This window comes from Amblyraja radiata, unplaced genomic scaffold (genome assembly GCF_010909765.2).
Source record: "Amblyraja radiata isolate CabotCenter1 unplaced genomic scaffold, sAmbRad1.1.pri scaffold_906_ctg1, whole genome shotgun sequence".
NCBI lineage: Eukaryota > Metazoa > Chordata > Chondrichthyes > Rajiformes > Rajidae > Amblyraja > Amblyraja radiata.
Window position 1 is genome coordinate 1 of NW_022630904.1, and position 25,140 is coordinate 25,140.

Below are 25,140 nucleotides of genomic sequence, written 5' to 3' on the forward strand. Positions count from 1 at the left end.
CGATCCTGACCACGGATGCTGACTGTAGGAGTTTTGATGTTCTCCCCTTGACTGGCGTGCTTTTTTTCCCCGGGGACTGTTTTCCACCCACACTCCAAAAACGTACAGGTTTTGTAGTTATTGGCTTGGTATAAATGTAATGTCCCTAGCGTGTGTAGGGATTGCTGGACAGCGCGTGCTCGGTGGGCCAAAGGTCTGTTTTCCGCGCTGTATCTATAAGCTAAAAGTATCCATTCTTTTCAATGAGGTCCCCCCTTCGTTTTCTTGTGCACAAGAAAATCAGTTAATGGCTATTTAACTAAATGAAGGATCCCAGGATATAGAACTCATATTGGTACAATTCTATTTCCCACTATTCACGGTTTAAAACATCCCATGTTCACTTGCATACATCATCATCCTTCCTGATTGATTTTGAAATCTGGATGATCAGCTTTCTGAAGAAGGAGATTTTCCGGAGTTGACGGCTCCTGCAGTCGGGTCCGGCGCTTTCTGCTGGAATTGGTGGCAAGGGGACTGCACAGATGCCGGAAATCTTGAGTAAAGTGCAGAAGTGCTGGAGTAACTCAACTGGTCTTGCGCCGGTCCGCATCTGTGCGGGGAATGGAAGGACGGGCTGCGTTTCAGGTTGGGACCTTCCTCCAAGAAGATCCCGACCTGAAACGTTGCCCGTCCATTCCCCTCCACAGATGCTGCCTGACCCGCTGAGTTACTCCAGCCCAAGGAACTTGCTTGCCAGACTCTCTCTCTGGTGTGATTAATTCAATTGAGTTATATTATTAATGAAGGCATAAGATTTTTATTTTATCAATGGACTTGCAAATTCCCTTCGCAAACACTCTATTTGGGCAGGGTTAAGAACAATGTTTTAAAGTTTGACAATGGGCTGGCTGCCTGGTGAGCGAGTGGCTGCCATGTTGTCAGAAGATCTCCATGCTCAGCTGTGTTGCGTAGAGCTGATTGCCAATGTTTTGATCATCGACAGTGGGATGTGATGCATTCCATCATTATTTTTGCTTTGTGCACAGTGAATTAACCCGTGAACCTTCTGTCTCCCTGTCCCCTCTCCAAAATGCTTCACCTTTGCCATCTTCCCAATTAAAACTTGTACCAAAAACACAAACAAAAAAATCAGGCAATGCATGTGTAGCCATGCCTCACCAAAATAGGTCGGATCATCGAGGGAAGCCCTGCGGACCGCTGCGGCCAGCTGAAGGTCGGAGACCGCATTCTGGCCGTTAACGGATGCTCCATCACCACCAAGTCCCACTCGGACATCGTCAACCTGATCAGGAGGCCGGAAACACCGCCTCCTCCGCATCATTCCCGGTGACGGTGAGTGAGGCGACGCTATTCTGTTTATTCTGTGGATGGACGGAATGCTTCATTGTCACGTGACGAGTCACAACGATACTCTTTGTTGCGCAAAGAGTTTAGAAGACCGAGGGGGGGGAAACCTCATTGAAACTACCGAATATTGAACGGCTTGGGTCGAGTGGGTGTGGAGAGGATGTTTCCGCTAGTGGGAGAGTCAGGACTAGAGGTCACAGCCTCAGAATTAAAGGACATTCTTTTAGGAAGGAGATAATGAGGATTAGGAAGGATATTCCGCTTGGGCATTCTGCACCCTAGCGGCAAAACATTGATTCTCCAATTTTCCGGTAGCCCTTCTGTCTCCTCCCCTTCTCAGCTCTCCCTCAGCCCTTGGCTCCTCCTCTTCCTTTTTCCTTTCTTCTCCCTCCGCCCCCCCCCCCCCCCCCCCCCCCCCCCCCCCCCCCCACATCAGTCTGAAGTTTTTGGCTCGAACGTTGCCTATTTCCTTCGCTCCATAGATGCTGCTGCACCCCCTGAGTTTCTCCAGCATTTTGTCTACCTGAGATGAGAAGGAATTCTATAGTCGAGGGTGATGATGAATCTTTGCCACCAAGGCTGTGAGGCACATTCAGTGGATATTTTAAGGCAGAGATAGATAGATTCTTGATTATTCGAGTGTCAGGGGTTATGGGGAAAAGGCAGGAGAATGGGTTTAGGATGGAGAGATGGATCAGCCATGATTGAAATGGCGGAGTAGACGATGGGCCGAATGGCCTAATTTTGCTCCTATCACTTATGACCTTATAAATGTGTGTAAGGTAGACACATGTCTGCAGTTGCTGGCTTACAAAAGAAAAAACACAAAGTGCTGGAGTAAACTCTTGCACTATATACGTTACTCTGTTTATCATGTCTTTGTAAATTGTCCCTAATGTGTGTAGTGTCGTGTTAGTGTGTAGGGGCCATAGTTTAAGAATAAGGGGTAAGCCTTTTCGAAGGGAGACGAGGAAACACTTTTTCTCACACAGAGTTGTGAGTCTGTGGAATTCTCTTCCTTAAAGGGTGGTGGAGGCCAGTTCTCTGGACACTTTCAAGAGAGAGCTAGATAGGGCTCTTAAAGATAGCAGAGTCAGGAGATATGGGGAGAAGGCAGGAACGGGGTACTGATTGGTGATGATCAGCCAAGATCACATTGAATGGCGGTGCTGGCTCGAAGGGCCGAATAGCCTACTCTTGCACCTATTGTCTATTGTCCATTGATCATTGGTCAGTGTGGACTCGGTGGGCCAAAGGACCTGTTTCTGCGTTGTATCTCGAGTGAGGTGTTGCAATTTCTTTTTATGATTTGTTTTTTGCTTTGTGCCAGCATAAAATCTTTGAGAGATTAGCGAACCCGGCAACTGATTTATAACTCCTGCAATTTTCAGTCCTCAGCCGTATGTTGTCACACCTTGTAAAATTTATAGGATGCCCAAGGCTACTGCTTTAAAGTCAATTACATTTTTGCTGTGTTGGAATCCAGCATCTTCACTGCTGTTTTTGAATGGGGCAAAGCCGACACTTTCTGACTCACTGCATCTATAGTTCAGGACCAGAGCTTACGGTGAGCGAACAATTCAAATATCAGCCCTGCTGGGTAACATTGAGATGTCACTCTATGCAACTTGGGCAGAGTGGATGTGGAGAGGATGTTACCACTGGTGGGAGAGTCCAGGACCAGAGGCTATAACCTCAGAATAAAAGGACATTCCTTTAGAAAGGAGAAGAGAAGGAAATTCTTTCGTCGGAGGGTGGTGAATCTGTGGAGGCCAAGTCAATGGATATTTTTAAGGCAGAGATTGATAGATTTTTGATTAGTAGTACGGGTGTCAGAGGTTACGGGGAGAAGGCAAGAGAATGGGGTTGAGAGGGAAAGATAGATCAGCCGTGATTGAATCAAGGCAGACTTGATGGGCTGAATGGCCTGATTCTCCTCCTGGAACTCATGAACACATGAACCTTTATTAGTAAAAACATATGAAATTCCAAAAATAATCAGTGTGGGACAAACACAGGAATATGCAGCAGGTATGTTGCCACAAGCAGCCCAATAAAATAATTTTACATTCGGAAATATGTACGATCAGCTGAAATAATAGTCTTGCGCTGACTGTGTTTAAATGTTATGTCCTTTGTTAGCTAGAATCGTCCAACCCATCCTTGCTAACAATGCGGAAAAGATTGCGACGATCACCACCACTCACGCTCCACAGCAGCAGCAGCAGCAGCAGCAGCAACAACAGGAAGGACGGTGAGGAAATGTCTTACGTCAACAATTGGCTTCCGGAGCGCGTCTAACCCTGTACAAATTCCCTGGGGCAATTCAGAGCGGCCAATCAGACAGATCATTTGGAAGTGGGAGGATCAAAAACTCAGCTAGGACCAAGTTGATGATGCACAGACAGAAATGGGTGTTTTTCAGTCATGGGCCTTTAGAGTTCAGAGATACAGCACGGAAATAGGCCCTTCAGCCACCAGAGTCCAACGCCGACCAGCTTTCACCCCCTTACACTAACACCACCCTACACACTGGGGGCAATTTACAATTTTAACGAAGCCAATTAATTGTCAAACCTGTACGTGTTTGGAGTGTGGGAGGAAACCAGAGAACCCGGAAAAACCCACACAGGTCACGGGGAGAACGTGCAAACTCTTACAGACAGCAGCACCCGTAGTCAGATCGAACACGGGTCTCTGGCGCTGTACGGCAGCAACTCCACCGCTGCGCCACCGTGCCGTCTGAAGCAGTGTTCCCATCCGAAACATCGCCTGCCTTCCCTTCTCATCCCGAGATGCCACCATGACCCGCTGAGTTACTCCAGCATTTTGTGCCAATCTATGGTATAAACCAGCGGCTGCAGTTCCTTCCTACACACAAACCAGGTGAAGTTGTTCAACGTGCTAATTGAGAATCACTTGATTTTCCATTATTTTGTGAGACTATTGTCCTTGCTTTGATTTCAATGATAACAGAGATGCCCTGTGTAATTGAATGTCTTACAATAAGAATGAAACCTCACGCATGTCCTCGTTTTTGATTCTGTTTGAAGGAATAATGCAAAACCAAAGCCAGATGTATCATACGAATATAAATCAGCTCAGGTAAGTGGTTTAATTGAAATAAATGCAGAACCATTAAATCAGGGCAATTTGGTAAATTGGAGCACTGTGCTTAGTGTCGTGGTACAAAACCTAGTACTTGCTGATAGCAGTAAGTGAGTTTGAATAGGGTATTTTCACTCATTTGGAAAGCTGCAAAGAGGTTTTATTGTTGCCTCTGATGTTCTTTCATAAGCAAACAAGCAAATTGGCCAATGTCACAAATTTATCCAGCAAGCAGGTAGTAAATTGGACTGTGATCATTTGCTCTCTGGTGAGTTTTTTCCGTCCCTGAAAGGAAATGCCGAACTTTTAGTTTGAAACTTACATCTCGGCAGCTGTGCAAAATGCTTTTTAGTGGGTTTTAATTTAGAGACACAGCGTGGATACAGGCCCTTCGGCTCACCAAGTCCGCGCCGACCAGCAATCCCCGCACACTAACACTATCCTACACACACACTAGGGACAATTTACATTTTGACACAGCCTTTTAACCTGCAAACCTGTAGGTCTTTGGAGTGTGGGAGGAAACTGGCGATCTCGGGGAAAACCCACGCAGGTCACGGGGAGAGTGTACTAATTTCGTACAGGCAGCACCCGTAGTCAGGATCGAACCCGGGTCTCTGGCGCTGTAAGGCAGCAATACCGCTGGTGCAGGGTAGAGGTAAAATGCACTCAATACGAGGCATTGGCACCTGAAACGTCACCCACTCCTTCTCTCCAGAGATGCTGCCCGTCCCGCTGATTTACTCCAGCTTTTTGTGTCTATCTTTGGTTTAAACCAGCATCTGCAGTTCCTTCCTACGCATTGGCGTGCCTGTTAGTTATTGGACCCATGTGCAATTGCATTTGTCAGTGTTTGGGTAATTGAGACTGATGTTTAGACTTTAGAGATACAGCATGGAAACAGGCCCTTCGGCCCACTGAGTCCGCGCTGACCAGCCATCCCCGTACACAAGCACTATCCTACACACACTAGGGACAATTTACAATGATACCACGCCAATTAACCTGCAAATCTGCATGTCCTTGGAGTGTGGGAGGAAACCGGAGCACCTGGAGAAAACCCACGCAGGTCATAGGGAGAACGTACAGATATCGAAAAAAATAGACACAAAAAGCTGGAGTAACTCAGCCTCCTCCGTTTTCCCCATGGCTAGATCCCCCACCCCACATGGTTTGAACCTGCTGATGTGATAATTTGAGGCAATCAATGAGATTTGTGTTCCGTGAACCCGTGTTCGATCTGCTTAGTGTAAGTCTCTAGTGGCAACTAAAGCATGGACTTAACTAATCTGTAGACAGAGGAAAGCCGTGCCTAGTCAGCTAATGTTTTGGATGAAGGCCAAGAAATTAAAACTGCACTGAACTAGACAAATATATATTTTAATTAATTCATTTTGATGGATTGAAACAAAGATACATAGACAATAGGTACAGGAGGAGGCCATTCGGCCCTTCGAGCCAGCACCGCCATTCAATGTGATCATGGCTGAGTATCCACAATCAGTACCCCATTCCTGCCTTCTCCCCATACCCCTTGATCCTGCTTTCCCGAAGAGCTCAATCTAACTCTCTTTTAAATGCATCCGGTGAATTGGCCTCCACCGCCTTCTGAGGCAGAGAATTCCACAAATTCACACTCTCTGTGTGAAAAAGTTTTTCCTCATCTCAGTTCTAAATGGCCTACCCCTTATTCTTCAACTGTGGCCCCTGGTTCTGGACTCCCCCAACATCGGAAACATGTTTCCTGCATCTAGCACGTCCAATCCTTTAATAATTTTGTATGTTTCTATAAGGTCCCCTCTAAATTCCAGAGTATACAAGCCCAGCCGCCCTATTCTTTCATCATATGAGTCCCTCCATCCCGGAAATTAACCTTGTGAACCTACGCTGCGCTCCCTCAATAGCAAGAATGTCCTTCCTCAAATTAGGAGACCAAAACTGCACACAATACTCCAGGTGTGGTTTCACCAGGGCCCTGTACAACTACAGAAGGACCTTTTTGCTCCTATACTCAACTCCTCTCGTTATAAAGGCCAACATGCTATTAGCTTTCTTCACTGCCTACTGTACCTGCATGCTTACTTTCACTGACTGATGTAAAAGGACACCCAGGTCTCGTTGTACTTCCCCTTTTCATAACCTGACACCATTCAGATAATAATCTGCCTTCCTGTTCTTGCCACCAAAGTGGATAACCTCATATTTATCCACATGATCCTGCATCTGCCCACTCACCAAACCTGTCCAAGTCACCCTGCATCCTCATAGAATCCTCTCCACAGTTCACACTGCCACCCAGCTTTATGTCATCTGCAAATTTGCTAATGTTACTCTTAATTCCTTCATCTAAATCATTAATATTGTAAATAGCTGCGGTCCCAGCACCGAGCCTTGCGGTACCCCACTAGTCACTGCCTGCCATTCTGAAAGAGACCCGTTAATCCCTGCTCTTTGCTTCCTGACTGCCACCCAATTTTCTATCCATGTCAATACCCTACTCCCAAAATCATGTGCTCTAATTTTGCCCACTAATCTCCTGTGTGGGACCTTATCAAAGGCTTTCTGAAAGTCCAGGTACACCACATCCACTGGCTCTCCCTTGTCCATTCTACCTGTTACATCCTCAAAAAATTCCAGAAGATTAGTCGTGCATAATTTCTTTTTCGTAAACCCATGCTGTAGCGCCCCTGTGGCGCAGGTGCGCAGATCAGGGGAGCCCACACCTTTCCACGTGACAACATTGTGCAGTGTAAGGCTCCCTTCTATGATGGCGATGAGGGCAGGATTTCCAAGGTAATTAGTCTCAGCAGATCCACTCACGTTTTGTAGTTGAGGCAGGTACCATGAAAAATAGTTGAAAGACATTTGGACAGGTATATGGACAGGACAGGTTTAGAGGGAAATGGGCCAAACACAGGCAGGTGGGGCTCATGCAGATCGGACATCTTGGTCAGCGTGGGCTGGTTGGGACGAAGGGCCTGTTTCCACGCTGTATCACACTAAATACTGCCTGGGTAGATTTTTCATATTTTTTAACCAATTTGGCATGTCATCGAATGGGTTTGTGTCTGCGGTGCCGATCTTTTAGAACAGTGTTTCCCAAAGTGGGGTACGAGTACCCCTAGTGGTACGCGAAAGGTCTTCAGGGGGTAGGTGGCAATTTTCAGCTACGCACTACTTACTGAAACATAGATTCATTATTAGAAACCACAATCAGTACCCCGTTCCTGCCTTCTCCCCATATCCCCTGACTCCGCTATTTTTAAGAGCCCTATCTAGCTCTCTCTTGAAAGCATCCAGAGAACCTGCCCCAACCGCCCTCTGAGGCAGATAATTCCACAGACTCACCACTCTCTGTGAGAAAAAGTGTTTCCTCGTCTCCGTTCTAAATGGCTTACTCCTTATTCTTAAACTGTGTGGCCCCTGGTTCTGGACTCCCCCAACATTGGGAACATGTTTCCTGCCTCTGGCATGTCCAAGCGCTTAACAATCTTAAGGGCTTGGAAGCAATTTAAATCAGCATCTACAGTTCTTTCCTGCACATAAAGCAGTACAGCACAGGACCAGGCCCTTCGGCTCACAATGTCTGTGTTGTACATGATGCCAGGTACTAACCTCTGTCTGCACGTGATCCATATTCCTCCATCCCCTGCATATCCATCTGCCTATTTAGCATCTCTGAAACAGCGCTATCGTATCTGCCTCCACCACCACCCCCAGCAGCACGTTCCAGGCACTCACTGCCCTCTGTGTAAAAAAAACTTGCCCCGCACATCTCCTTTAAACTTTGTCCCTCTCACCTTAAAGTTACGCCCTCTAGTGTTTGATCTTTCCACCCTGGGAGGGGAGAAAGGGTTCTGACTGTCTACCCTGTCTACGCCATGCTTGTAATTTTGTAAGCTGTCGTGTTATTGTGCGTGTTTTCTCGGAACGCAGCAGCACCTCTCTCCCCTTTTCTTCTGCTGCAATTGTTGATCGAAGTGACTTGTATCTTTCAGGAGCCTGAGCTGCTCACAGTGGAGCTGGACAAAGGACCGAAGGGCTTTGGCTTCAGTCTCCGTGGCGGGCGGGAGTACAACATGGACCTGTACGTGCTGCGGTTGGCGGAGGATGGCGCGGCCATCAGGAACGGGAATATGAAGGTGAGCGCGTGCGCTGATTCACTCGCCGTGACCGTCCCTCGAAGTCGAGGATGATGGTCTACGTTCCCTTGTTTTTATGGTCTCTCAATAGACAATAGGTGCAGGAGTAGGCCATTTGGCCCTTCGAGCCAGCACCGCCATTCAATGTGATCATGGCTGATCATCCCCAACCAGTACCCCGTTCCTGCCTTCTCCCCACATCCCCTGACTCCACTATCTTTAAGAGCCCTATCTAACTCTCTCTTGAAAGTGTCCAGAGAACCGGCCTCCACAGGCAGAGAATTCCACAGACTCACAACTCTCTGAGACGTTTAACATTGCAGAACAATGATATGACTTGCATGACGAGTTCAAAATATTAGAGAAATTCAATGACTTAAGAAGACTGAATCATAGTTATACTGCATGGTTTTAAGCAAAACTTAGATGCTTATTAGACAATAGACAATTGCTGCAGGAGTAGGCCATTCGGCCCTTCGAGCCAGCAGCACCATTCAATGTGATCATGGCTGATCATCCACAATTGCTTTCTGATATTTCTGTTCCAAGGAGAAAATGTCGGTGCACTGGTCAAATAAGATGACTGCAAGTGTGTATCTGGGCAGTCTAATTATCTGCCAGGTTAAAATGAAGTTTACAAGCGAAGATATTTAGGAAAAACAACCTCTGCCTTTCCTCATGTTGAAACTAGAGGTGACCTTTTCCACCCCACCAGAAATAGTCTCACACACACTATCATTTTCATTTGATGCTGATTATTGGTGCATGCATAATGCCTAATGATGATCGGGATGTCGCTTTGAGTTATTTTTGAATCTGTCTTTTGCGTGGTTGATTTATATTTTTTAGTTTAGCTTATGTTAATATTGTCACTGTGTGCTATCCAGTCAGCTGAAAGACTATACATGAAGATGGTTCTCGACCCGAAACATCACCCATTGCCTGCTCCTCTGAGTTAAGGGGCTGTCCCACTGCGGGGACCTAATCCGCGAGTTTGCCATCGACTCATACTCGCAGCATGGTCGACACGAGGCCCTAGGAGGTCTTTGTAACTCTCCTTCATGCTCGAGAGTAGTCCCCCCGTACTCGAGGCCTCAGCTAGGTCCCCGGCGTATTTTTCAACATGCTGAAAAATGCCCGCGAGTAAAGAAAGGTTGCCATGGAAAAAAATCGATATTTTTTTTTAATCGTGTGTTTAGTCGAAGTAGGTCGTAGTGGGTCGGCATGTTAGTCGTAGGTAATCGAGGGTAGTCGAAGGTAGTGGTAGATTGTCTTCAACATAGTCGAAGAGAGGTCGAAGGAGATCAAAGGAGGTCGTCTTCACTCTCCACTATTCGGTGTCCAATTTTCCCGAAGTTAGTTGTAGCTAGTCGTAGCTGGTCTTCAACATAGTCGAAGGAGGTCTTCAACGTCATTTTTTCAAACTCTTCTAAACTCGCCAATTAGGTTGCCACAGTGGGACAGCCCCTTTACTCCAGCATTTTGTGTCTACCTATTATTACTTAAGTGCCAGGCATTTAACAAACATTTGCCAACATGGACATCTAGATGTTCTCTGGATGGTTTTGCTTTCCTTTTGATTTTTAATTTTATTTTTTCATTACACTACAGCACAGGAATGGATGAATTATTCCACCATTTTGTGTCTATCTTTTCGGCGTAAACCAGCATCTGCAGTTCCTTCAGATCAGTTCAGTTTAGTTTATTGTCATGTGTACCGAGGTACAGCGAAAAGCCTGTGTTGCGTGCTAACCAGTCAGCAGAAAGACAATACATGATTACAGTCGATCCATTTACAATAGACAATAGACAATAGGTGCAGGAGTAGGCCATTCGGCCCTTCGAGCCAGCACCGCCATTCAATGTGGCTCATGGCTGATCATCCACAATCAGTACCCCGTTCCTGCCTTCTCCCCATATCCCCTGACTCCGCTATCTTTAAGAGCCCTATCTAGCTCTCTCTTGAAAGTATCCAGGGAGCCTGCCTCCACTGCCCTCTGAGGCAGAGAATTCCACAGACTCACAACTCTCTGTGAGAAAGAGTGTTTCCTCATCTCCGTTCTTTACAGTGCATAGATACAAAGTGAATAACGTTCAGTGCAAGGTAAAGCCAGCAAAGTCCGATCAAGGATTGTCCGAGGGTCATCAAAACGGTGGACAATAGTTCAGCAATGCTCTCTGGTTGTGGTAGGATGCCTGATAACAGCTGGGAAGAAACTATCCCTGAATCTGGAGGTGTGCGTTTTAGCACACTTCGGTACCGTTTGCCTGATGGGAGAGGGGAGAGGAGGGAGTGGCCAGGGTGTGACTCGTCCTTGATGCTGCTGGCCTTGCCGAGGCAGCGTGAGGTGTAGATGGAGTCAATAGATGAGTGAATAAAATAATGAATAGAAGCACAAATAAAGAGTGATGCAGTTCATGAAAATTGGGACTGTACAAGGGGAAGAGAATGGATCACAAGAATGTTTCTACATCAGTGAATCTAGTTTTTATTGATTGAGGAAAAGGTATGTGGGGGTGCGACTCAAACTTGATGATGCTGCTGGCCTTGCCGAGGCAGCGTGGTACAAATACACTAACTTCTATTCATGGTTATCTCACCTTCTAGGTCGGAGATGAAATCCTGGAGATCAATGGAGAAACGACCAAGAATATGAAGCATTCTCGCGCTATAGAGCTGATTAAAAATGGTGGTCGAAGAGTCAGCCTATTTCTCAAACGTGGAAATGGTTATGTGCCAGAATATGGTGGGTTGCCCTATGAAAACGTTACTTTCTTCACACCATGAGTCATTTTTTTTCTTTCTCTTATTTTTTTTATTACGTTAAAATCTAGGATTTTTTGTTTTTCCTTCTTTCACAAATGTGCAGCTTTTGGTCCTTAACAGCTGCTACTAATTCTGCGCATTCACCATTTCGATGAGGAATGGGCTGGAGTATGTACGTGATTAGTTACTTACCCCTATGAAGTTCTCAATTGTTCAAATGTCTGATGAGCATATATAACTATTATCCCAATTGTCACAGTTCAACGGGAACGACAACCACAATTTAACTTCACACCCTGTGGCCAAATCTCGAATAGAAGTGTTATTAATATTTATTAATTTAAGTTATCATGTTTATTTATAGCATTTTAAAGACTTCAGACTTTATTTTCTTTTAGTTGTGAACATTTAGCCATGAACAGAGCAATCCTTGTTACCAATGGAAAATTTGCAGAATAGGGTCACAGTCATAGAGTGATACAGCGTGGAAACAGGCCCCTCGGCCCAACTTGCCCACACCAGCCAACATGTCCCGGCTACACTAGTCCCACCTGCCCGCGTTTGACCCCTATCCCTCACAAACCTGTCCTATCCATGTACCTGTCTGTTTCTTAAACATTGGGATAGTCTCAACCTCAACTACCTCCTCTGGCAGTTCGTTCCAGACCCCTACCACCCTTTGTGTGAAAAAGTTATCCCTCAGATTCCTAGTAAATCTTCTCCCTTTCACCTTAAACCTATGTCCTCTGGTCCTCGCTTCGCCTACTCTGGGCAAGAGACTCTGTGCATCTACCCGATCTATTCCTCTCATGATTTTACACGCCTCTATAAGATCACCCCTCATCCTCCTGTGCTCAGGTACATATACATTAATTTTGCTCTCCTATTCTGCTCCCTGGGCCTCCAGGCCTATTCTCTGGGACGTTAGGCCTTGAAGATGATGCATCCAAACAGGAATAACTTCCCACCCTGTTTATGATTTGTACAACACTGTGCTGCTTTCCCGAGAGACCTGTGACGTTTTATAGTTAAAAAAACAAAACAAGAACAGTTGCATCCACCAACATCCCTCCCTCTTGAGACCAAATGAAGGGGATTATTATCTATTATTTAAAAAATAATACATAATGACCAAAAATAGAACTCTGAACTTTTGATTTCTTTTGTTCTTAAATCTCCATTGAAGTGATCTCTCTGTAAGGGTATATATTTTTGTAACAAGTTCTGTAATTACTTTTAATACGGCTCATAACTTGCATGGATTTAAATGTCGAGTTTGTACATATTGAAATGAATCATTGTTTACATACTATTCTGACTCACTGTATTGTGATAAAAAATTGGTGAAATTCCCATTAGTGCTTTCTGGTGCTATTTTTGCTGTGTCTTGGTTCTGCTTTTGCAGTCTAATTGTTTGTTTTTTTTGCCTGGACAATCTGACTGGAACTATAATAAACATCTTTCCATGATCAACAGACTGATCAATCCTGTTGCTGCTTACTAATAGGGAATCTAAATCTATCTTCTGCTCTTTTTCTCTCTCTCTCTCTGCCTCGTCTGTCATTGGTGGCTGGTCTCTTCGCCCCTACCCTCAGCGATGGTGCCTCCTAATCTCTCCTCATGCATGAGAAGCGACAAGCATGAGGACTCTTGCTTCTACCTAATGGGCCCTAATCAAAACACGGTTGGTAGTTCAATCAATATTTGCTGCTCACATCTCGCTGCCTTGCTTGTAAAGGCTCATGCAATGTTCCATCTATATCCCCCCCTTGACACATATCAATGAGTGTGCTTGCGTCTGTCAGTGAGGGTTTCGCCCACTGATGCTGCTGGCAGAACTCATGCGCCTGCATCTTTGGGGTGCAGGCTCTTTGCCAGGGATTCCCCTCATGCTATCATGGCTGTTATGTGGTAGTTGTGCTGCTTTGTCGCGATCCAGTATCTCATTCAAAATTGGTATGTCCACCTGATCCATCCAAAGCCATTGCATCCATGCGCGTACAATATTGGTGTTGAAGCAAAGAACTTCAGATGCTGGTTGATGCACAGAAGGACACCAAGTGCTGGAGTAACTCAGCGGGTGAGGCAGCATCTCTGGAGGACAAGGACGTTACGGGTCGGCACCCTTCTTCCGACCATTCTTCTGACTTGAAACGTCGCCTATCAGTCTGAAGAAGTGACCCGACCCCAAACGTCACCTGTCGACGTTCTCCAGCGATACCATCTGACCCGCTGAGTTACTCCAGCACTTTGTGCACTTTTTTTGGTAGAAATTACTGCTGCCTAGTTTTCATTGACAACAGAAGCAGTCGCCCCAGAGACTTAATTTTATTAAGGCTAAGACCTGAAATGAAATACTGGATGAAAAAAGAAGACTTGTCATTTATAATGTCTTTTCAATTTCAAATTTTGCTTCCTTATGGAAACTTAAGAACTCATCCATATTCACACTACTCGATTATGCTTTAGAACTGCAACTTTCAATGCTGTTGATGGCGAATTTAACGGGCAATATCAGATAAGTCAGCTGTTAATGGCCATGCCAGCTTTTGTGCCCTTCGCTTTTTGAAATTAATGAATAGGAAATGTGAGCAAATTTGATCCTCATTCTGGTGATGTTCATTACGCACGCTCGTCAAAATTGAAAGTTTCACCAAAAGATCATTAGCGTAAAGTCGCCTATCGTTCCCATAATTCGGAGAGAATAGTGAGAAATCACTTCGCAAGGACTTGATACATTGTGTGATTTGTTACATGGAGCCCTGTCCAATGCCTTCAAGATTTGCAGAGGTGCAAATAATGTAATAATGGCTAAGAGTCACAAATTTTAGTTTGCAAATCTTAATCTTAAATATCTTTTGCAGGTGTTTGCAAACCTCTGCAAAAGATTTTTAAGATTAAGATTTGCAAACTGAAATTTGTGACTCTTTGCCATTATTACACACACTATCACGCTCGATTTGTCACGGTACATTGCAAAAAACGTGATAGAATTTGTGGTTGCGTGTGTTTTGGCGCTGATAATATTGAATTGCCAGCCGTTGGGCTAAAATCTTTTAACTTCATTAATTTGTGTTGCAGTTCACCTGATGCAAGTTCCTGAAGCCCTCGCCCTCTGTGTGGCCTTGATCATAACCCATGCTATTCACTTACACAAACACCATATCAAATCTTCAATGAAAGAGATATGTTCATGTTCATATGTGATAGGAGCGGAGATCCTGGAGGTCACGGTGGCGCAGCGGTAGAGTTGCTGCCTTACAGCCAATGCAGCGCCGGAGACCCGGGTTTGATCCCGACTAGGGGTGCTGTCTGTACGGAGTTTGTACGTTCTCCCCGTGACCTGCGTGGGTTTTGTCCGAGATCTTCGGTTTCCTCCCACACTCCAAAGACTTACAGGTTTGTAGGTTAATTGGCTTGGTAAATGTAAAAATTGTCCCTAGTGGGTGTAGGATAGTGTTAATGTGCGGGGATCGCTGGTCTGAACGGACCCGGTGGGCCGAAGGGCCTGTTTCCGCGCTGTATCTCTAAACTAAACTAAACTAAATACAGTTAATCGTACAAGAACACTCTTTTCAATTCCATGGCACACAGCCACATCCCGATGACTGCTAGCTTCAAACGTTAAGATAGATGCAAGTTTAAATGCTTTTGCGTTTAAAATCCTTGTCATATTTTCCAGTTTCTGCTGATATGCACCTTCGTTGTTAAACACCAAAAATGTGTGTACTTCACAGTGGCGCTTCATATGTTCATAAGTGTTCGAAACAGAATTAGGCCATTCGGCCCATCAAGTCTACTCTGCCATTCAATGGTGGTCGATCTATCTCTCTCTCTTAACCCCATTCTCCTGCCTTCTCCCCATAAACCCTTGACACCCGTACTAATCAAGAATCTGTCTATCTCTGCCTTAAATATACCCACTGACTTGGCCTCCACAGCCTTCTGTGGCAATGAATTCCACAGATTCACCATCCATGACTAAAGAAATTCCTCCTCATCTCCTTCCTAAAGGAACGTCCTTCAATTCTGAGGCTTTGACCTCTGGTCCTAGACTTTCCCACTAGTGGAAACATCCTCTCCACATCCACTCCATCCAGGCCGTTCACTATTTAGTGTTTCTATGAGGAACCCCCTCATCCTTCTAAACTTTGTGCTCCTGAATACCATTTTAATCATTTATCACTACACACTATGAACCTTAGGTACACAAAAATGCTGGAGAAACTCAGCGGGTGCAACAGCATCTATGGAGCGAATGAAATAGGCAACGTGAATTTTTGTGTACCTTCGATTTTCCTGCATCTGCAGTTTCTTCTTAAACACTATGAACCTTACCTAGCCTAGGCACTATATGCTAATACTTTTGAGGGCACACTTCTGTGCTTCAGTTGGACACATTTGAGATTAGATCTCAGTTGCACCTAGTGACTGTAAAGGTATGTACCCTGCAAAAAGGGGAAGAAAGAGAAGCCATCTATCATGGTATCCAAATTAACATTGGGAGCTGGGATGGTAAGAATGGATGAATGGTAGCTAGTTCATTAGTGTCTGAAGAAGGGTCTCGACCCGAAACGTAACCCATTCCTTCTCTCTAGAGATGTTGCCAGTCCCGCTGAGTTACTCCAGCTTTTTGTGTCTATCTTTATTTAGTTAGTTTTGTGTATTGCCACATATACCGAGGTACAGTGACAAGCTTTTGTTGCGTGCTAACCAGCCAGCGGAAAGACAACACATGATTCCAATGGAACCATTTACAGTGTACAGATACATGATAAAGGGAATAACGTTTAGTGCAAGTTATAGCCAGCAAAGTCCGATCAAGGATAGTCCGAGGGTCACCAATGAGGTAGATAGTAGTTCAGGGCTGCTCTCTAGTTGTTAATAGGATGGTTCAGTTGCCTGATAACAGCTGGGAAGAAACTGTCCCTGAATCTGGAGGTGTGTGTTTGTTTTCACACTTCTGTACCTTTTACCTGATAGGAGAGGGGAGAGGAGGGAGAGGCCAGGGTGCGACTCTTCCTTGATGCTGCTGCTGCTGGCCTTGCCGGGGCAGCGTGAGGTGTAGATGGAGTCAATAGATGAGTGAATAAAATAATGAATAGAAGAAAAATGAAAGAGTGATGCAGTTGTGATTGGATTCTGCATGTACAGTACAGGAGGGAGAGAATGGATCACAAGAATGTTTCTACATCAGTGATTCCAGTTTTTATTGATTGAGGGAAAAGTACCTCCATTCGGAGAGCATGTGAATTAATAAGTGATAGGAGCAGAATTAGGCCATTCGGCCCATCAAATCTACTCCGCCATTCAATCATGGCTGATCTATCTCTCCCTCCTAACCACATTCCCCTGCCTTCGCCCCATAATCCATGACACCCGCACTAATCAAGAAGTCCAGTCGACAAAGAAAGGGCACAACCAACGTGATGTGGTTAACTTTGTAGTCATTGTGTTAGAATGTAAAAGCCTTTCAAATACAATCGAAGACTAGAAGACCACAAGCTGGCCTGAAGCTTGTTGGAAACCAGGAATGCTGAGTTGTCACTTGAATTAACTGTCCCAAGAACTTTATACCTTGGAGCACAGGAGGATGAGGGGTGATCTTATAGAAGTGTACAAGATAATGAGGTCTTGAGGTCTTGCACAGCCTAAAGTTGTTGGACAACTTGTTCTATTTGATCTTCCGTTTGTGCACGTCGAGTTGATTGCATTAGTCGAAACAGGGCGGACCACGTGAAGGTTGCAATCTTCCACACCAGGTCTTGAGGTCATACGTGATAGGAGTAGAATGAGGCCATTCAGCCCATCAAGTCTACTCTGCCATTCAATCGCGGCTGATCTATCTCTCCCTCCTAGCCCCATTCTCCTGCCTTCTCCCCATAACTTCTGACACCCGTACAAATCAAGAATCTATCTATTTCTCCCTTAAAAATATCCACTGTCTTGGCCTCCACAGCATTCTGCGGCAAAGAATTCCACAGATTCACCACCCTCTGACTAAAGAAATTTCTCCTCATCTTCTTCATAAAAGAACGCCCTTTAATTCTGAGGCTATGACCTCTAGTCCTAGAGATCCTAGTGGAAACATCCTCTCAACATCCACTCTATCCAGGCCTTTCACCATTCTGTACGTTTCAATGAGGTCCCCCCCCTCATTCTTCTAAACTCCAGCGAGTACAGGCCCAGTGCCGACAAACGCTCATCATAGGTTAACCCACTCACTCCTGGGATCATTCTTGTAAACAACCTCTGGGCCCTCTCCAGAGCCAGCACATCCTTCCTCAGATATGGTGCCCAAAATTGCTCACAATATTCTAAATGAGCCCTATAGAGCCTCAGCATTACATCCCGTTTTTTTCGTGTACAAGCCCTCTTGAAATAAATGAGAGCATTGAGTTTGCTTTCGATCTGAGAGGAATAGATCGGGTGAATGTACAGAGTCGTTTCGAGGAATCGAGAACCAGAGGGCATAGGTTTAAGGTGAGGGTGGAAAGATTTAATGGGAACCTGAGGGGTAACTTCTTTACACAAATGATGGTGGGTGTATGGAACAAGCTGCTGGAGGAAGTAGTTGAAGCGGGTACTCTCGCAACACTTAAACATTTGGACAGGTTGATGGGTAGGTAGGTTTATAGAGATATGGGGCAGGTGTAGATGGGACATGTTGGTTGAAGTGGGCAATTTGGGCCAAAGGGCCTGATTCCATGCTGAATGGCTCTAGGGAATGCCTACAAAGGACATTTGTAATCTTGCAACGTGGCAAGGCCTCAAAAAGCACATCCTGTTTGTTGGCTAAACTGCATTTTGGTACAGAGAGGGGAGGATTGAAAAGGCTTTGGATGTAGTTGTTCCCATCTTAAATCTGTGTGTCGCAAGACCCAAGAAGATGATATAAACACTGCAACAAGGATTGGGGTAATTAACCCATTATTTCATGATAGCCTATAGATTCCTAAGTCCGATTGAGAATGGATTTAATGGTCTGTTTTATGGATGTCATTGGGATTGTCTTTGCTATTCCCTCTGATCCCAGATTATTTTTATGGGAATACTCAAAAGCTCATGTTCATAAATTATAGGAGCAGAATTTGGCCATTCAACCCAACAAAAAAGTCTACTCTGCCATTCAATCATGGCTGATCTATCTTTCCCTCTCAACCCCATTCTCCTGCCTTCTCCCCATAACCCTTCACACCCGTTCTAATCAAGAATGTGTCTATCTCTGCCTTAAAAATATCCACCGACTTGGCCTTCACAGCGCTCTGTGGAAATGAGTTCCACAGATTTAACTACCCTCTGACTAAGGAAGTTCCTCCTCACCTCCTTTCTAAAAGAGCGCCCTTTAATTCTGAGGCTATGACCTCTGGTCCCTCCAGTGGAAACATCCTTTCCACATCCACTCTATCTACGCCTTTCACTATTCTGTAAGTTTCAAAATATTTAGCACAATAAAGCATCTGAAGATGACCAATTGTCACCAAAACCAAAGCAAATGATCAGAGTTTCAAAACTCAAATTGCTGAGTTTGGTTCTTGGGCTTTTAGTACAGTCCATTCCGCGCACACTGTGAATGCCACATGTTGAGGAGAATTCAGATGCCGGCAGTTTTATGACCCAGGTAAAAGAACGGTGTATTCAGGACTAAAAGTTCCTCTTTGTAAAAAGAAAACCGGTTCTGCAGTAGATAGAGCCTCAATTGTCATTCTGAATGAACCGTCCATGCCTCGACCTTTAAATTTACATCCATGTAAACTCTACTTCCAATTTTATAAACAGTCTTTCAATTCTTTGCCCTCTTTTCATTCACAATTTTCCATCCTGTTTCACTCATATCCCCGTTCTAGCCCAACTGCCTGATTCTTATGGACCTGGAGAAGCTCTCTTCAAAATCACGAGAACTAACTCTTCAAAATGTCTCCCTGTTCACCTTTTTGGCCTCCATTAGATTCTTCTGCCATTTCCAGTCCGCAACATGGAATCTTCACCTCGTTAATGGATGGTAGTTCCATGTAATTATCTTGCACCCACTTATATTAGCCATTCCATGTTTCACCTCCTTAAGATAAAGAATGGATCGACTGGGCTTAGATTCGCTGGAATTTAGAAGGATGAGAGGGGACCTTATAGAGACATATAAACTGCACCCATAGTCAGGAACGAACCCGTGAACCATTGGAACTGTGATAATGCTATCTGACCTCAGATTTGCGGCAGTAGCATAACAACAATTGGTGGTGTGCTCCACATTTGCCCGATTCTTGGACAAAGACTCAAAGACTGAATGTTCAAGAAGGAACTGCAGATGCTGGAAAATCGAAGGTACACAAAAAAGCTGGAGAAACTCAGCGGGTGCAGCAGCATCTATGGAGTGAAGGAAATAGGCAACGTTTCGGGCCGAAACCCTTCTTCAGACGAAACCCTTCTTCAGACGGAAGAAGGGTTTCGTCCTGAAACGTTGCCTATTTCCTTCGCTCCATAGATACTGCTACACCCGCTGAGTTTCACCAGCTTTTTTGTGTACCCTCAAAGACTGAACCTTGTGTAGATGCTGGTTTAAACCAAAGATAGACGCAAAGTGCTGGAGTAACTCAGCGGGACAGGCAGCACCTCTGGAGAAAAGGAATAGGTGACGTTTTGTGTCGAGACCCGCAGAGTTACTCCAGCTTTTCATGACACAACCTTTCTGCTCAGCATGAGAGCTATAGATCACACAGCCCACTGAATATCAATTGTTCAATAAATGTAGCCCAACGGCTAAAATATTACCCAGGCTGGCAATGGATAGAGCATAAATGAATACCTTGTTCTATTTTAAATGTCACACCCCTTTGGTTAAATGGACCATCTGATAAAATACAAGGACCAAATGATTATAGGCCTCAACGCTTCCCTTGTTCTAACTGAATGAAGCAACGTCAAAGTATGTTAAAGTTTAGAAGAATGAGGGGGGACCTCATTGAGTAGTGAAAGGCTTAGATTGTGGACGTGGAGAGGATGTTTCCACTTGTGGGAGAGCCTAGAACCAAAGGCCGCAGCCTCAGAATTAAAGGATGTTATTTTAGGAAGGAGATGAAGAGGAATTTCTTTAGTCAGAGGATGATGAATCTGTGGAATTCTTTGCCACACTAGGGCTGTGCAGGCCAAGGCAGTGGATATTTTTAAGGCAGAGATAGATAGATTCTTGATTAGTACGGGTGTCAGGGGTTATGGGGAGAAGGCAGGAGAATGGAGTTAGGAGGGAGAGATAGATCAGCCATGATTGAATGGCGGAGTAGACTAGATGGGCCGAATGGCCTAATTCTGCTCCTGTCACATGATCTTATGATTTGACATTTTCCCATTCAATCGGTTTGATTCCATTTGCTTTGCCCGACTTTTTTAAATGAATAATTAATTCCTCTGTCCACTCAGCGCCTGTTCCAGTGGGTTACATTTAACTTGTTTCAAATATCAATCTGAGCTTAAAATTGTGCTACGTTACACAAAAAAATAAAGATGGGATCTGTATTAGTGAAGTCCTGAGAAGACTCTTCCTCTTGCGATTGCGTGAGATCACAGCAAGGGACAGGCCAGCCATCTTTATTCTAACTAGTATGAAGAAAGCCCTTGACCCGAAATGCCTGACCCGCTGAGTTACTCCAGCTTTTTGTGTCTATCTTCAGTTTAAACAAGCATCTGCAGTTCCTTCCTACACTAACTATTTAGTTGTTCAGTCTGACATTTTGTTGTCTATATATCAACTAATACCTTGAAAGCATTCTTTAATCCCGATGAATATTGGGTATTAATGGTACATCTTTATCCAAGCAAGGGGTGGCACGGCGGTGCAGCGGTAGAGTTTCTGCCTTACCGCGCCAGAGACTCCGGTTCGATCCTGACTACGGGTGCTGTCTGTACGGAGTTTGCACGTTCTCCGCATGACCGCGTGAGTTTTCTCCGGGTGCTCCGGTTTCCTCAAACAGTCCAAAGACGTACAGGTTTGCAGGTTAATTGCCTTGGTATAAATTTAAATTGTCCCTAGTGTGTGTAGGATAGTGTTAGTGTGCGTGGATCGTGATCGGCGCGGACTCGATGGGCCGAAGGGCCTGTTTCCACACTGTATCTCTAAACTAAACTAAACTAACAGTACAGTAGCAGTAGACTCTGGATGTGCTACATTCAGTTGCACTGACTTCACTTAAACCAGTTGTTTCGAGGTGAGTACAATTGCCAGCAGTTACTCTGCACACAATAAAAAATCAATCTGACCCTCTGCTCCCACCCTTCTCTTGATGTCCTCTTCATAGAGTCAATACAGCACAGACACAGACCCTTCGGCCCCACTTTCCCATGCCGACCAAGGTGCCCCATCGACGCTAGTCCCACCTGCCCGCGTTTGGTCCATATCCCTCTAGCGTTCTGCTCAATGCAAGTACATTGGATAAAAACTCATTATTACTTTATGAGCATAATCTGATTTCCGGTGGCCATGCATTGAATCCAAGTCAAGCCTAAATGATTCCATTTATTATTAGTGGCCGATATAAATATACAAACCCAAATAAACCACTGGAAGACGATGACACGAGGAACTGCAGATGCTGGTTTACTGAAAAAAAGTGCGCACAAAGCTCTGGAGTAACTCAGCGGCTCAGGAAGCATCTCTGGAGGACGCTTTTGGATGAGGTTTGAAAAATGTCCTCCATGTTCTCCACAGATGCTGCCAGACCCACTGAGTTACTCCAGCGTTTTGTGTTTTTTCAATGAGAAATGATAGAGAGTAATGAGGACTCAAGGAGGGAGGACTAAATAACTCAGGTGGAATTGTTGTTGCAATGTGTTGGGGAATATTTGCATTGATGGTAGATGTTTCCACTCTGCATCTTCCATGGAAGATCGTGGAAATGGCTGGCAAAATGGTTCTCCTGTTCACAAGTTCACTTGATAGTAGAATTAGGCCATTCAGCCCATCAAGTCCAATCCGCCATTCAATCATGTCTGATCTCTCCCTCTTAATCCCAATATCCTGCCTACTCCCCATAACTCTTGACACCCGTTCTAATCAATTTCTCTGCCTTAAAAATATCCACTGACTTGGCCTCCACAGCCCTCGGCAATGGGTTCCACAGATTAACTACCCTCTTTCTAAAGAAGTTCCTCCTCACCTCCATTCTAAAAGAGCGCCCTTTAATTCTGAGGCTGCGACCTCTGGCCCTAGACTCTCCCACCAGTGGAAACATCCTCTCCACATCCACTCTATCTATGACTTTCATTATTCTGTAAGTTTCAATGAAGTCCCCCCCCACCCCCTCAACCTTCTAAACTCCAGCGATTAGAGGCCCAGTGCCGTCAAACGCTCATCATATGCTAACCCACTCATTCCTGGGATCATTCTTGTAAACATCCCCTCTCCAGAGCCAGCATCATCCTTCCTTGGATATGGGGACCCACATTTGTTGACAGTAACAGAGGCCCGATTATGGAGATGCTAATAATGAATGATCAGTTCCACCATGAGAAGACTAACACTGCATTTTCCTTTCATAAATGAAAGTGAGTTAGGTACGGGTTGAGTTGAAACATCGATAAAACAGGGGCATTGTTTCAAGGTGGGGAGACAAAGTCTAAAGGAGAGGTACAGGGCAATTTTCTTTTACACAGAGTGTTATTAGTACCTGGTATGTGCTGCTGTGGGTGGTAGAGGTGGAGGCAAGTCCATTAGTGGCATTAGGATTTTTTTTGGATAAGCACATGGATATGCAGGAAAATGTGGGATATGGATCATATGCAGACAGATAAGAGTTGATCTTGGCATCGTGTTCAGCGCAGACATTGTGGGCTGAATGGCCTGTTCCTGTCATGTTTTGTAATGTTTGGGGCAGCACAGTGGCGCAGGGGTAGAGTGGCTGCCTCACAGCTCCAGAGGCCCCGGTTTGATCCTGACCTCGGGTGCAGCCTGTGTGGAACTCACACCTTCTCCCCGTGACCTGCGTGGGTTTTCTGCAGGTGCTCCGGTTTCCTCCCACACTCCCACAGGGTTTATAGGTTAATTGCCTTCTGTAAAATTGTCCCTGGAGTGCAGGATTGAACTCGTTTACGGGTGATCGCTGGTCGGAGCGGACTCGATGGGCTGAAGGGCCTGTTCCCATGCTGTATCTCCAAACTAAACTAAACCAAATAATAGGCTAATTTGCCCAACCCTGCACAGTATCGAACATATGTTCGACAAAGTCCACTTTTATGAACCTTTTTCCTGCAGCTTTGCTGTGCTCCTGTCAGCCCTTTACATGGGGACTAAATCTATTGTCAGCTGCAGTGTAAGCATTCAATATTGCTCCTTCCATCTCCCCACCAGGCTTTCCTTTCTCTTTAGACTCTTAGAGATACAGCACGGAAACAGGCCCTTCGGCCCACCGAGTCCTCGCAGGCCAGCGACCATCCCGTACACCAGCACTATCCTGCACACTTGGGACAAATTGCCTTTGGAGTTTAAGATGCAGGGTAATTTACCTCACACACGCACTCCTTGGAGTGTGGGAGGAAACCAGAGCACCTGTCTTTCTCTCTGTTTCACGATCGGTTACTAAAATGTGTTCAGTTAGACCATGAACAAGTAGAAACATACATCGCAGCAGAGCTAGAGAGTGTCTAAAGCTTGTGCGTCAGCAACATAAGGTCATAAGTGACAGGAACAGAATGGAGCCATTCGGCCCATCGAGTCTACCCCGCCACTCAATCGCCGCTGGTCTATCTCTCCCTCCTAACCCCATTCTCCTGCCTTCTCCCCACACTCATCTCTCTGTTTCTCCCCAGGGGAAGGCGATGAGAAGCAAAACCACATCCACAGTGTTGGCAGTCCTGAGGGGGGAGAATAGGCTTTTTTGTATAGTGTAGGAAGGAACTGCAGCTGCTGGTTTAAAGCGAAGATAGACACAATGTGCTGGAGTAACTCAGCGGGACAGGCAGCATCTCTGGAGAGAAAGAATGGGTAATGTTTCGGGTCGAGACCCTTCGTCAGACAGCTTTTGCTATTTCTGGAGCATTTTATACCATCTTAGGGCATCGTATAGCCGACAATGTACTTGTGAATTACATGTGTAATCCAGGTAATGTAGGTAGGAACCCATTTGGCTCAATTAAGGACCCTGCAGCCAGCAAAGATGATCTGCTCCCAATGATGTGGACTCAGGGTGAATAACTCCCCCCGCTCTTGAAGATAGTGACGTTGGTGGCTTTAAGTCCCCCATCCAGCAAGACAGCCATAGACCAAGAGAGTTATCCTTGCTGTTTATCCCAGGGCCAGGTTTAAAGTCCCATCCACGAGGCATCAGAGTGGAACTGCAGAATACCATTGCAACAGTGTACCAGCCAAGACGCTTGTGCTGAAGTCAACTCGTTTTACTAAGCGAGACAAAATTGCTGGAGAAACTCAGCGGGTGCAGCAGCAAATAGGCAATGTTTCGGGCCGAAACCATTCTTCAGACTGATGCTCCTGAGGCCCGAAACGTTGCCTATTTCCTTTGCTCCATAGATGCAGCTGCACCCGCTGAGTTTCTCCAGCACTTTTGTCTACCTTCGATTTTCCAGCATCTGCAGTTCCTTCTTAAACGCTTTACTGAGCTGATAGATAATACCTCTCTGAACGAATCAGCCATTATGGAGGCCAATTCACTGGATTCCAGTTTTCAAGAAAGAGTTCGATTTTGCTCTTAGGGCTAAAGGAATCAAGGGATATGGGGAAAAAGCAGGAACGGGGTACTGATTTTGGATGATCAGTCATGATCATATTGA

At 45.2% G+C, this 25,140-nt stretch overlaps 1 protein-coding gene across 1 annotated transcript in view; it reads left to right on the forward strand.

Moving 5' to 3' along the window:
* Positions 1-1,169: 1,169 nt before the first annotated feature.
* LOC116970460 (membrane-associated guanylate kinase, WW and PDZ domain-containing protein 1-like) overlaps positions 1,170-25,140 on the forward strand; it is a gene marked incomplete at its 5' end in the record, with an annotated part of 34,308 nt that continues 10,337 nt past the window's right edge. The window contains 5 exons of the mRNA XM_033017098.1: positions 1,170-1,329; positions 3,497-3,604; positions 4,404-4,455; positions 8,457-8,600; positions 11,209-11,347. Coding sequence (XP_032872989.1) covers positions 1,170-1,329; positions 3,497-3,604; positions 4,404-4,455; positions 8,457-8,600; positions 11,209-11,347 — 603 coding nt within the window. The remainder of the gene's footprint in view (positions 1,330-3,496; positions 3,605-4,403; positions 4,456-8,456; positions 8,601-11,208; positions 11,348-25,140) is intronic.